The 14,281-nt window shown below is 42.9% G+C and overlaps 1 protein-coding gene across 1 annotated transcript in view; it reads right to left on the bottom strand.

The window, feature by feature from the left end:
* The window catches only part of BMERB1 (bMERB domain containing 1), a 98,558-nt gene that overhangs the window by 34,270 nt on the left and 50,007 nt on the right, over window positions 1–14,281 (bottom strand). Inside the window, exon 2 of the mRNA XM_081132918.1 lies at window positions 9,788–9,911. Within this exon, the coding sequence (XP_080989044.1) occupies window positions 9,788–9,911 (124 nt within the window). The remainder of the gene's footprint in view (window positions 1–9,787; window positions 9,912–14,281) is intronic.

The raw sequence follows: 14,281 nt of genomic DNA, 5'->3' as shown, positions 1-14,281 counted from the left end.
GTCCTGGAGGGAGAGGGAAAGTTAACCAGGCAAAGAGGGTAGGCAGGAGGAGAGGGTACAGGCAGAAGGAACAGCAGGGACAGAAAGGTCCCAGTGGAGGGAGAGGCCTGGAAGGTGGGGGCCTATCGGGGTGGAGAGCAGGGGTGGATGGAGAATGGATGAAGAGAGAACAGGTGGGAATGGACCCAGTAGGACTTTGTAGGCTGTATCATACTGAAAAATTCTCGAGTGTGTTTAAAGCTGGGAGCTTTGGTCTGATTGGCATTTTGACTGCCATGCCCCCCACCCCAGGCCTGGATGGCAGCAGGGTGGAAGTCTGTGAGGCTCCTGTGATCCAAGACAGATAGGAACGTGGAATTGGGTGGTGGCCATAGAGATGGAGAAGAGTGGACAGTGGGAAACCGTTTCAGGAGGTAAAGCTGACACAATTTAAGGATGGACTAAGTCTGCTAGGTGCCAAATTGGGAGGGGTCAAGGATGTCATCTAATTTTGAAATTTGGTGTAGAGATGGTAGTACTGAGTCATTTGCTGAGTTAAGTTTGGGGGGGGCGGTTCAGGGGGATCATGACCTTGGATTTGGACATACTGAGTTTGATGTATCTGAGACATTTCGGCAAAAGTATCAGATATCATACACTTCCGCCCCCTTCTTAGCATTTTCCTCTTAAAAATGTGTTTATGTCAAAAAAGACATACTCTATGATTTCACTTCTATGAGGTACTTACAGTAGTCAAACAGAAGGCAGAATGGTGATTGCCAAGGGCTAGGGAAGAGGGAAATGATTAATTGGTACAGTTTCAGTTTTGCAAGTTGAAAAGAATTCTGAAAATGGATGGTGGTGATGGTTGCACAGCAATACCAATGAACTATACACTTAAAAATGGTTCCAATGGTAAGTTTTATGTTAGGTGTATTTTACCACAACATTGGGAAAATACAGGGGTGGGCAAAAGTAGATTTACAGTTAAGAGTATGAGGAACAGTTTATTCTTGTATTATGTATCAATTATTGTATTATTTTCCATACAAAAAACTGTAAACCTACTTTTGCCCACCCCTGGATGTGTGTGTTTGTGAACTATATTAAAAAGTGTGCATAAAATACATATATACAGTTTATGGAACAGTAGACAGTTGTGTTCCCATCATCCTGCTTAAGCAATAACCTGTATGTGCCCCCTTAGGAACCTTGGTGTACCCCCTTCCCCTATATTTTCTTATTCCCTCAGAGGTAAGCCCTATGCTGAGTTTTTGCTAATGCTTTTTATTTGTAAAGTTAACCATCCCTATATGAATGCCTGCACAATTATATTTGTTAGTTTTACACATTTTGACCTTTACATAAATCTTTTACTCAACATCTTGGTTTTGAGATTCATCCATGTTAATGCCCACAGTGTGTTCATGTTTCACGGTTGTATAGTATTCCATGGTATGACTAGACCACAGCTGATTTCTACTGCTGATAAACATTTGAATTTCCAGTTTTTTGCTTTACCAACAAGGCTGTTATGTGCATTCTGGAATAGACGTCCTGGTGTTAATGTGTGAGAGTTTCTTCAGAGCAATGATGCCCAATAGAACTTTCTGTGATGGTGGAAATGTTCTACAAAAATGTGTGCTTTCCACTAACCACAACTGACCAATGAGCACTTGAAATGTGGCTAGGACTACTGAAGGACTGCATTTTAAATTTCATTTCATTTAGCCCGGCCGGGCGTGGCTCAGCGGCTAAGCATCGACCTAGGATCCAGGAGATCGGAGTTCGGTTCCCGGTCAGTGCACATGCCCAGATTGCGGGCTAGGCAGCTGATCAATGACTCTCTCATCATTGATGTTTCTATCTCTCTCACTCCCCCTCCTTTCCTCTCTCTGAAATCAATAAAGATAAGTTTAAAATAAATAAATAAATTTCATTTAAATTAAAATAGCTGCATGAGGTCTGGGCCTACCCAATTATACAAACCAGCTCTAGGGAAACTGCTGGTTACAGAGTAAGAACATGTTCACCTTTACTAGATAATGAAATGCCAAAACTGTTTTATCCAAGCAATGAGCCAATTTCCCTTTATCTTAATCAGTCTTCTCCAACTTCCTAGGTTTTTGCTAGCCTGATAAGGTATTCAGATGGAAATTTCTGAGAATAAATGGGGCTGCATTAGTTAGGGTTCTCCAGAGAAGTAGAACTAATAGGATACATATATAAAAAGAGACTTATTATCAGGAATTGACTCACAGGATTATGGAGACTCACAGGATTAAGGAGAAGTCCCAAGATCTACAGTTGGCAAGCTGGAGATACAGGAGAGAGGATGGTGTAAATTCCAGTCCAAAAGCCCTCAGGCTCAAGACCCAAGAAGAGTCTACAGCGGTACCTCAGTTTTTGAACGTCTCTGTTGGCGAACATTTCAGGTTACCAACGCCATAAACCTGGAAGGAAATGCTTTGGTTTTCGAACACGCTTCAGAAGTTGAACATACTACACGGCTTCTGCTGAGGGCAAGATCCTGAGGCCTAGCTGTCGGCTGTGGATCCCTCGGTTTTTTAATGTTTCAGAACTTGAACGGTCTTCCGGAATGGATTACATTCGAAACCTGAGGTACCACTGTATTTTTTTTCCATTTCAAGTCCAAGGCAGGAAAAGATGCGTGCTCCAGCTCACGCAGTCAGGCAGGCAAAGTTCCCTCTTACTCAGCCCTGTTGTTCTATTCAGGTCTTCAGCTGATTGGATGAGGCTCACCCACATTGGGGAGGGCAATCTGCTTTTCTCAGTCTACAGATCCAAAAGTTAATTTCACCCAGAAATACCCTCATGGACTCAGAATAATGTTTGGCCAAATGTCTGAGCACCCTATTACCCAGTCAAATTGGCACACTATTAACCATCGCATAGAGCTAATATGGTGATTTCCCTCCCAGCTCACCAGAACCCAGGAGTTTCAGAGGAGATCCTTGGAGTCAAGAGAATGAAATACATTTACGGTAAGACAGAGTTTGCAGAGAGAAGAATTTCCTTTCCTGAAGCTTGTCTGGCTGCAAAAGGCAACTTGGAATAACAGAAGCTTCTCCATTCGGGGATATGCCTTTCTCCATTTCATCAGCCCAAATTCCTACCTCATCCCTAGCCCCCTCCCCAAGAATGCTTAGAAATTCAGGAGGGTCCATACAGGAGGCAACTGACCAATGTTTCTCTTTCACATCAATGTTTCCTTCTCTCTCTCTCTCTCTCTCTCTCCTTCTCCCTCTAAAATCAATAAAGAAATTCAGGAGAGTCCTTCCATTCAGAGATCTAACCTGGAACATTTTCCATCCCCTCTCTTTCCTCTTCCCTTGAGGCCTCCTTCCTCCCTTTCCTCCCCAACTCGCAAATATTTTGTATATTTTGCCCAAAATGAATTTATTTTTAGATTTGCTACAATTAAAGGCATCTCTTCCCACCTGTTATGTACAGTGGCTATGGCAATGATGACCTGTTCTTAGGAGATGCTATTTAAAACCCAAAGTGCAACCGGTGTGATGCAGAACTCCCAAATGCTGCTGAGACATGTCAAGTTCCATAAATGCACATGCTTCATTTTGCCCCTGGCTTAAATCTTTTCCTAACAGACTTCAGAATTATCAGGTCATTAAAGGGAAAGGAAATATGCAGGTGTATAAAAAATGTTTTAAATAATAATAAAGTCAGGGCCCTGGGGTAGAATTGGACTTGATGTTTGAGAGCCACTTTCCAGCTTCTCAGGAGAGGAGAGTTTTCTGGGTTTTCTCAGGAGATGTCTAAGCTGCCCTGGTTCCCTACCCTCCCTCAAAGCACAGTGTTAATAGTTAAAGGAAGGAAGGGAATATTGATTGGCTTACTTCCTAGAAACAGCCACCCACTTTCATGTGTCCTCTCTTTTCATCCCTTGCTGCAACGCTTCTAGGGAAACATCATTGTTCCATCATACAGGTGGATAAAACTGAGGCTGGAACATGGCAAAAGATTTGCTCCAGGCCACACAATTGGTAAGAAGTAAAACTAGGTTTCAAAACTTTGTAGCATGATGGTTGAGATCATGGACTCTGGACCCAGGATACCTGGGTTATAGCATTGTCTGCCATTTAATGAAACCTGTGCAATGCTGATCTAGTTATTTGACCTCTCTGTACCTTAGTTTCCTCATCTACAAAGTGAGGGTGTGTTGTCTGCCTAGACGGTTGAAAAGCATGTAAAACACTTAGGACACTGATCAGCATAGCAAATATTTGAAAAGCTACTATTTATAATTCAGGCACTTTCTACCACTCCACCCTAAATCTCTGCCAGTTCTAGGGCCTGACCTCTTCACCACACTTGGTACTCAATAAAACAAATTCACTGGGGTCCCATCCCAGGCTCTGGAAATATTGGAACTCAAGGGCTGTGCTCCTGAAATCTGTCCTTTGCTCGCCAGTCTCCCCTGCCTGCTGCAGTTCTGACTCTTGCTGATTAAAAGCCACCACTGCCCCGAGCAAGCTGAGAGACAGCGCACACTCTCCTTTTTATGAAAATCTGGCTAGCGGGTATAAAATGAAGATAACCACCTCCCACCACTGTTCAGAGGCCGAAGATACCTAATTATCTGAAACCCAGATAAACAGCAGGATCAGGATATACAGAGGATGCAGAGAGCTGAGGCGGGCAACCGAAGGAGATATGAAAGCTAATGGTGTGATTCAGTGCTGGAATTAAAGTGAGAAAATGAGTCTGAGGTGTTGACAGCCTCCAAAGGACAGGATGTCGAGAGGCACGGAGATGGGGCAGGAGCAGGAGGGACCAGGAGGTGGGTGTCGGGGAGGGTCAAGGATGGAACAAAGCAGGCGTTAAGCTTTAGCTCCTGGACTTTTGACGCCTATTACAGAGATGGTTTCATGATACTGAGGGATTTATTGACTCATTCAAATGAATCCCATAAAATTGCCACACTTCAAGAGGGAGATCTATAGATGCCATTTAGCAACTTGGAAACCAGAGGACAAGCGAAGGGAAGACAATGAAAGAAGATGCACTGTGTATGCGAAGTGGGGACATGTGCCCACCAGGGTCACTCATAACCTTTCTCTGAGTCTGACCTCATGGGCTTCATCCAGGGCCAACAAGTATTCTGGGGGTGTTCCTGATTCGTCCTTTTGTTAGTAAGCACTTTCTGCAGGTTATGTAATAATGCGTGGGAAGGGTTTAGTACAAGGCTGGGCCCAAAGTAAGGGTTCAATAAATGTTGTCTGTTGTGTTCCCTGAGAACCCTTTAACTTTCCAACTTGAGCTCATCATTTCAGGCTCCAAATAAATCATTTATCTCCAGAGAAAGGGTATGGAAAAGCTTAAAGCTAGACTCAGTAGAATCCTCTCCACTTCCACAACACCTAATTCAAGGTGCCAGAATAAGACAAAATCCAATGTGGGACTGCAGGATTGTGGGCATCCAACCAGGAATTTGTTTTTGCATTCTAGAAGAGTTGGACAAAGAGAAAGGGGGTCCTTGGGTTGGGAATGAAAATAATAAACTAGGGTTAAGAGCTCTGCCTCTGGGACAGACACCTGGGATTCAAATCCCAGTTCCGCTTCATATTAGCTGGTGACCTCGAACAAGCTATTTTACCTCTCTAATCTCAGTTTCCTCACCCATAAAGTAGAAGGCATAGAGCCCACTCCCTCAGGGTTCTTGTGATGATTAAGTAAACTAAAATTAGTGAGCTAGTGCACACAATGAATGTAGTACTCGTGTGGCATATCAGTGCCCTTGATAAACAATAGTTCTTAGCACTCTGTCATGTGCCCAAGGTCACAGACCAAGGACGTGGGAGAGCCAGGATGACCCCTGAGCCCACTTCTCATGAATTCATCCAAGTTCCCTGGGAATGAGTAAATCTCCCTCTTCTACTTCCTCACAGTTCTGGCAAGAGGACATGGCGAAGCATCAGAAGCTGTGAGTCCCAGGGGAAAGGGCAAGACAAGAAAAGGGAAACCCATGAAATAATAATGCTAAATGCTGGGTGTGTTGGGGTAGCAGCCATTAGGCCCATTCTTTTTTTTCTTTTTTTTTTAATATGTCTTTATTAATTTCAGAGAGAGGAAGGGTGAGAGAGAGAGAGAGAAACATCAATGATGAGAGAGTCATTGATCGGCTGCCTCCTGCATGGCCCCAACTGGGGATCAAGGCGAAACCTGGGCATGGGCCCTGACAGGGAATCAAACCGTGAGCTCCTGGATCATAGGTAGATGCTCAACCGCTGAGCCATGCCAGCCAGACTAGACTCGTTCTTAAAAGAATTGACATAGCACGAGACTGTGAAAGTGAGAAGACACCCTCAATCATGAAATACGGTCTGACTCACACTGTCTCCACGGGAGCTGATGGATATTAACTTGATTACTTCAGGGCAGATGTGACAAAACCAATCTCATCCTGGTTATTACAGCTAGTCACTGGGGCTGTTTTGGTCAAGGGCTGTCATATTCCTGTCACTCAGAGCTTCCTCACTTGAGCCAGTAAATGCTTAGTATGGTCTCAAATTCTATTTCCCCTCTCACTCTATGCCAAGAGTCGTGTGTGAATTGCGCACGCGCGTGCCTGTGTGTAAAGGGAAGTTGTTGGGGTAAGAATGGAGTGTGAAAGAAAAATTTACTGCACATTCAACAAATATTAATTGCTTAATAAGTGCCAAGTACTGTTGAAGATGTCGGGAAGATATAAGCAAGGAAGGTGGATAAGATTCCTGCCCTCATGGAGCTTATGCTCTTTAAGGAATTATCTTGGTAGATATATTCAGAGCTTCCTTCCTTCCTTCCATCCTCCCTCCCTCTCTCCTTCCTTCCACGTCTCATTCACTCATTTAATAAATACTCTGGAGTCAGACTGCATCCTAAAAGTCATTGACAAAGAACAGTCAATAGTCATTGGCTACTTATTAGCTAATGCAACCTTGGGCAAATTTCTTAGCCTCTAATTCCCTCTTCTCTAAAATGGAAACAAGATTAGGAACTAGGACCCACATACACAATAAGACCTACAGCTATGTGAGAGCCTAGATATGAGAAATAGCCAGGAAACTGAATTCTAGAATAGCCCATGCACAGCCTGTTAGCCTGGGAGGCCAAGGTCTCAATAGGCTGTGATCTCTACCCTGGCCATCCTAGAATCCATGATGCACCTCTGAGATTGATGAACTGGGTGCACCTCCAGGCAAGGCTACAATCTGTACCAGCAGGGACCTGGGTGTGGGGTGGGGAGGGGGCTGTCATTATCATCCGCTGCTCTCTGCAGGCTGATAGGGAGACTCCAGAGGCCTGGAAGCTGACCCCTTCCCTGGAGAATGTCTCCAAGCTCCACTCTATATCCTAATTACACTGACATCCTTCTGTATCCTTTAAGTAGAATAAGTAGACACTTATTCAAGTGTCTGCTGTTGACATTTGTCCCTAAGTGGTCAGACTCATGGGCATGATGGGGAAATTCAGTGAGGTCACAGCCAAGAGCTTAGTGCAGTGCTTGGCCCAGAGCTAGAGCTTCCATGTTAGCTATTGTTGTCACTGAACACTTGCTATGTGCCAGGCATGTGTCAGATGCTGAGAATAATGCATGTATGTGTGGGTGTGTACACACATGATCATGATGCAAAGGTCAGTAAATGCAAAGAGACAGCCTTTGTTCCTGCAGCAGCAAAAGCAGCCTCTGGCCCCTCTTGACCACCTGCAGGTTTCTGTACCTTAAAGCAGAATTCATGTTTCTGTCTTCCTTCCTTTTAAAACACAGGGAGGGTGTTGTAAATGCCAATGATGTATTTTTGATGTTAGAAACAATCCATAGATAAGAACAGTAGCTTAATTAAAGTTTTAGAACTGAATATATATATATACTATATTCTTTGAGAACATAAAAAGTAAAAATTGGAAACAGAAAAATTAAAAATATGCAAAAGCAAGACCCAGGTATTAAATCATCTTTTATAAGGGGGAGTTAGTACATCCTGACTAATGTTTATATATTAATAAACAAAAGAATAATCATAAAAATATCCACCAGAATTAATAAAAACCAATACTATTAACTTAGGTCACGTCTATGAATTAGAATTAAAGATAGAATGGAGGAAGACTTTTAGTTTTCACGTATATGGTATGCATTATTTATAGACTATGATAATCCTAAACCTTCTAGTTGCCACTGAACTCTCAGCTATTCCACATCTTTCACCAAAACTTTGCGAGCTGGCTTTCCCCTTTAACCCAGCTTCATCCATGAGGAGCAGCAGCATGGAGATGTCAGCATTCCCGGATCCTATACTTGGATTGTCACTGTTTTTAATGCAGGGCGGCTGTACCCATGACTTGAATTCAGTAACTGCCGATATGCAGGTGAGCCCCAAGTCTCTATTCCTAGTTCGGTGGTTTCCCCTACACTTCACACTCAGAAACAGAACCTCCTGCTGCTCTTCTCGACTTGGGTAACCCCTAGGCATCTCAAAGTCATCAGGTCCAATCTTGGCAACCTCAGTTGTTGGAACCACCTGACCTAAAAGAACATGTAGTCTCAGTTGTTACTTCTCCCACACAGACAATATTTCAAATTCTTTTAGGGAGAGAGGCCGGAAAACATGGGGAGTGTGGGATTGCTTCCAAACACTCATGTATTGGTTTATCTTATTCCCAGATGAAAGGGAGGATGTTTCTTATCTGTAAAGTGAGAGATGTTCTAGAACCTTCCTCTAAGGGCTCCTGTGAGAAGGGATCGGGGACGTGCATTTGGCGGAGGGTCTGTCCTATGCAGAGAGCTACATAAATGGCAGCTGTTAATACTGCCGTCCATTTCATGGGGGTGAGAGAGGTCTTATAATGTAGTTGTGAGAATATAGGTTTTGAAAGCAGGAAATGCTGGGTCTGAATGCTAACTCCCCTATTTACTAGCTGGGAGACCCTGAGCAAGTTAGCTTTCCTGAGCAAACAGTCTCTTCATCTGCAAAATGGGATAATCCCATAACCGGCCTCATGGAGTTGAGAGAAATCAGTGGTGGAGCAGGTGAGAGGTGCTTAGCACATGCCTGGAAGGTGTGATGTTGCTGCTTCTAGTGGAGTTTGTGTTGGGAGCCGACAGGCAGTGCAGGAAATTTTCCTCTTAAACGGTCTGTTTTTGTTCTGTTTCACTTTTAAACTCTCACTATTTATCTGCCAGAGCTCAATTTTTAAAATTACAGTTTCTCTCGAAAGACTACCTGTAATTCTTCAGGAGTGCTGTGCTCGGTAGACAACAGATTTTCAAATCATGTGACACTAAGGTTGCTGACAACCCCAGGAGAAAGGTATTATTATTTCCCCCCCAATTTACAAATGAAGGAATTGAATCTCAGAGGGGCTAAGTAACCTGCTCAGTCTCATCCAGCTTTTTTTTTAATTTCAGGCCTATCTGAACCCAGAGTGTATGTTCTTAACGACCCCAGCACAGGGCACCACCTCTGGCCCCATCTCTTTCTCCTTTCTCTTCTCTCTCTCTCTCTTTTCACTTCTCTTCACAATGGTAACATAGGAATTACTTAGGCTTTGGAGTCAGACTGTCCTGAATTCAATTCTAACTTCAGGGTTTTGATTAAAACACAAGATTATGATACCTACTTCTCTAGGCAGTAGTGAGAATCAAATAAGATTTTGGGGGGTAATGTTCCTAATGCCTTTATCACAGTGTCTGGCACGCAATAAACAACAGTAAATGTTAGGTTCTCGGGTGTCCTCCCCCTGAACTCCCTTCCTTTTCTCAGCCGCTTCCCCAGACACTCACATAAACCTGAGCTCTGACTCCCGTCGGACCAAAACTTCCCGGAGCCGCTGAATTTTCGCCATCTCCAGCTCTATCTCCTCCGGCATCATGGTTGTCTCTGCCATGGAGATGATGTCCAGCTGATCTGTGGGGGAGACATGAAACGCAGGTGTCAAGCCCCTGAGTCTGCACTGGTTTGCAAGAATTCCCTCATTCCAGGGAACAGACTTGATCCAGCGACCTTCATACATGGCACAGGCACACAGATCTCAGCTTTCAATGCAAGTGTGTGTATGAAAAGGCCTTTCAGAAACTGGAAAACACATTTTCAGTGGGAACCCTGTCACTTACGATGGCAAGGGATGCTCAGGTGGGCTCACCAAAACCTGCTCAGGATTGTGTATGTGGCCTTGACAGTCCCAGACTGTTCCCGGCTCCTAAGCCTCTGCACTCCTGGACTGTGGCCACTTTGCCCTGTCCCAGCCTCCAAGACCAAGTGCAACTACAGGCAGAAGAAAGTTTTATCTTAATTATTTTATAGTAATACTATTACTTATCATCTTACAGGAATACTAAGTAATGTAAGTAATATAAAATAATACAAGTTTGTTGTAGAAAATTCAGATAATACAGATAGGCAAAAAAAAAAAAAAAGAGATAAAAAATTATCCATAACCACACTGCCCAGAGAGAACCACTATCCACATTTTGGTGGACATTTGTCCGGTCTTATATTTTTAGTTAGAGTTATATATATTGCCATATATAAAAAACATACACATATAACCCTATATATTGCCACATATGCATTATTATAGAGAGAGAGAAAGACCCTACAAATATGTGCATATATGTATGTATATATGCATGTGTATTAATTTTCTTGGGTTACCATGATAAAATACCAGAGGCTGGGCAGCTTAAACAACAGACATTCATTTTCTCACAGTTCTAGGAGCTGAAAATCTCAGATCAAGTCTGGAAGGGTCAGTTTCTGGTGAGAGCTCTCTTCCTGGCTTGTAGACAGCCACTTCTCGTTGTGTGCTTACATGGCCTCTTCTTTGTGCACACAGAGAGAGAGGAGAGCTCTCTGGTATCTCTTCTCATAAGAACACTAATCCTATAGGATCAGTGCCCCACCCTTATGATCTCATTTAACCTCAAACCAGCCACACTGGGTATTAGGGCTTCAACATATGAACTGGGATTGGGGGCATAGACATGCAGGCCATAACAGTATATATGTATGTGTATATTTGTGTGTATATATATATATATATATACACATTACACCATATATTGCCATTAACATTTTGGTGTACATTCTTCCAATGTGTGTGTATGTATGTGTATATATTAATTTATATTTTAATACATATTTTTATAATTATATATTTATGTGATGTGCATATGTAAGGTAATATATATGTTTTATATGTATTATATATACTGTAATGCCAGAGACTATGGTCAAGTGTAATGCCAGGGACTACACCAACTGTAGTGGCCACTCAGGGCCAGGGAGGTTCACTCTAGATGAGGCAGAAGAGCCAAAGAGGTGAAGGAGGATGAGACGTTTACTTTATTCAGCTGACCTACAGAGAAACCGTCTTCCCAGTGGCAGCCAGCCGGGCATACACACACAGGGGGCATACCGCACCCTGAGGGACAATCCACAAAACCCACAAACCCATAGGAACAATCCACCTTCTCCCGGTGGTGGCCAGTCGGGCATACAAACCACAAACCTGCAAACCAGCAGGAACAATCTGTACCTCTGAAAGTCCTGGGCCAGTTTTATAGGAACCAGGACAATAGTGGCTCTCAGCCAACATGGGTCCGAAATTAGCTAACAGGGCATCTGTTATGACTATGCTATATCATGTTTACATAAACAACTGTGGCCTTCTGCCATGAAACGGTGGCAAGAAAGCCTAAGTGTTTTCACTTTCCCTACATTACATACATATACAAGTATTTTTAATTGAATATATTTGACATATAACAGTGTATAAATTTATGCATTCCCATGTATATTGCAGCATTATTCACAATAACCATGAAAGGAAGCAACCTAAATGAACCATCAGTGGATGAATGGAGTTAAAAAATGTGACATACACACACAACAGAATATTATTCAGCCACAAGAAAGGAGGCTGTCCCGCCATTTGTGACGACATGGATGGACCTTGAGCACATGATGCTAAGTGAGGTAAGTCAGACAGAGAAAGACAAGTACTGTGTGATCTCACTTATATGTGGAATTCAAAAAGTCAAACTCATAAAAAACAGAGATGGTTACCAGGGGCAGGGGAGGGGGTGGGCAGGGATAAAACTGATGTTTAAAGGTACAAACTTACAGCAAGTAGTAAATACAGTTATTTACCTGTCAAAATATTAGTAGTTTAAAATGTTCATATATGTATACACACACACACACGTATATAAAATTATATACATATAAATTCACCATTTTATAGGTCTGGTTTTTGTCATGCTGTAGAAAGTTAGGGTTTCACATTTTACTACCTGGCCCTTTCACCTAACACACCACGAGCATTTTTGCATGTCCTCAGATGTTCTTCCCCAGCAGCAGTGTGAAAGGCTGTGTGTAGCTTTCTATTTGTGGCTGTATCATGAATCACTTCACCAACCTCCAGGCAGTTAGGTTGTTTTCTAACTTTCCCCCCACTATAAACAGCCCTGTGATGAGCATCCTCAAAGCTAAGTCTCTGCATGCATCTAAGAGATTCCTTTAGGCCGCATTTCCAGAGGGAATGCCTGTGTTGCAAAGGATGCAATAGTCTAAGGCCTTTCCCAGGCAGAGAAGGAGATGTAGGGGGAAAGCATCACTTTCCGGTTTGCAAAAATGGAGTTCAATAGCTCTCGTGTGTTACACTGCACTGGAGGCTTTATATATATATTATCTCATTTAATCCCTGTTTTACAAATGACAAATCTGAAGCTTAGAGAAGGAAAGTGACTTGACCAACATAGCACAAGTAGAACTTTGCAGAGACAGAATTCAAACCGTGGGTCTGTCTCTCTGTCTCTCATTCTGTCTCTCTCTCTCTCTTTCCCTTAACCACATTATACAGCCTCCAGGTGAGGATTAAGTGAATTTGTGGATGCAAAAGCTCATGGTTAATGACCCCGCAGATATAAATGGGTTCCTCACATCATATTCAGATGGGCAACCTGATTTCCAAGGGACAGATGCTGGAAATGGCAAAACATCCTGGGGCGAAGTGTGTGACAAGAGAATTAATCACACCCCGTGGGTTGGCATTTTACTTCCATCCTTGGGGGAAGATGGAGGTGGTGGCACTGTCAGGCTCCAGGTGCCAAGATGAAGATTTAGCTTTGACTCTGAGAACGAGGCTGATACCTCTCCCTCACAGATGCTTTCCTTCCCCTGGAGAAAGGAGTAAACCCCTAGGCCTCAAATCAGATATGAATTAATTAGAACCCTTTCTTGTAGTGAGTGCTTTGTGCCAGGCACTGTGCTAGGCTTATTATAAGTCATATCTCATTTAGCTTCACAACGCCCAAGGTCAAGTTAGGGCTATGAGCCAAATCCAGGATTTTGTAGGTAAAGTTTTACTGGAACACTGGCCATGCTCATTCATTTACATGTTATTTATGGCTGTTTTTGCACTATAACAGCAGAATTTAGTAGCTGCAACAGAGACCATGTAGCCCACAAAACCTCACTATCTAGCCCTTTACAGAAAAAGTTTGCCAGCCCCTGCCCTAGATGGTAGATGCTATAATTTCCCCACTTTAAAGGTTTTTTTAACAAACAGGTTTACCCAGTAACACTAATATTTAACATTTACTGAGCATTTGTCACATGCCAAGATATGATTCTCAAAACAGTCCTTGGTAGTAAATACAGGTAGCATCTCCATTTTACAGATAAGCAAGTTGAGGCTCAGAAAAAGGAGTGATGGGGCTGAGATTTAACACCAGATCTGTCCTACTCCAAAGCCCTTGTTGTAATCAGTCATATTGATTTAAGAACTATCTCCCCACTTAAGAATTACCATCATCATTTAACTATAGAGAGAACTGAATATATTCTATTGCATTAGGTACATGGAGAGTAGTTGTTCTCAAGCAATAGCAGGCATGGTGATTATCTGGGGAGCTTGTTAAAAAAGGCAGGTTCTCTGTTTCTACCCTCAGGGACTTTCATGGGAAGTCTGAGAAATGCTGGTACAGTACATGAACAAATAAATCTCATTCATGGTAGGTTTCTTTTCAGTGTGAATTTGTATGATAGAACTAGTGTGATGGAAACCGTCTCAGCAACACTTCTCAGCTAGAAGGCAGGCATCCAACAGCTGCTAATGAATGTGTCCATGAGAAGGACAAATCCTGGAAGAAGACAGGCAGCATTTCAGGCTGGCTAGAGAAGACAGTCTCTATGAGGCCCCACTGCATATTTCCAGGCAGAGCCCAGCTGCTGTGCAGACAGAGCAACACGTTAAGGCACAGAAGTCCCCAGAG

The sequence above is a fragment of the Miniopterus schreibersii genome (assembly GCF_964146895.1).
Source record: "Miniopterus schreibersii genome assembly, chromosome: 3".
NCBI lineage: Eukaryota > Metazoa > Chordata > Mammalia > Chiroptera > Miniopteridae > Miniopterus > Miniopterus schreibersii.
This window is presented reverse-complemented; position numbering and strand designations above follow the sequence as displayed.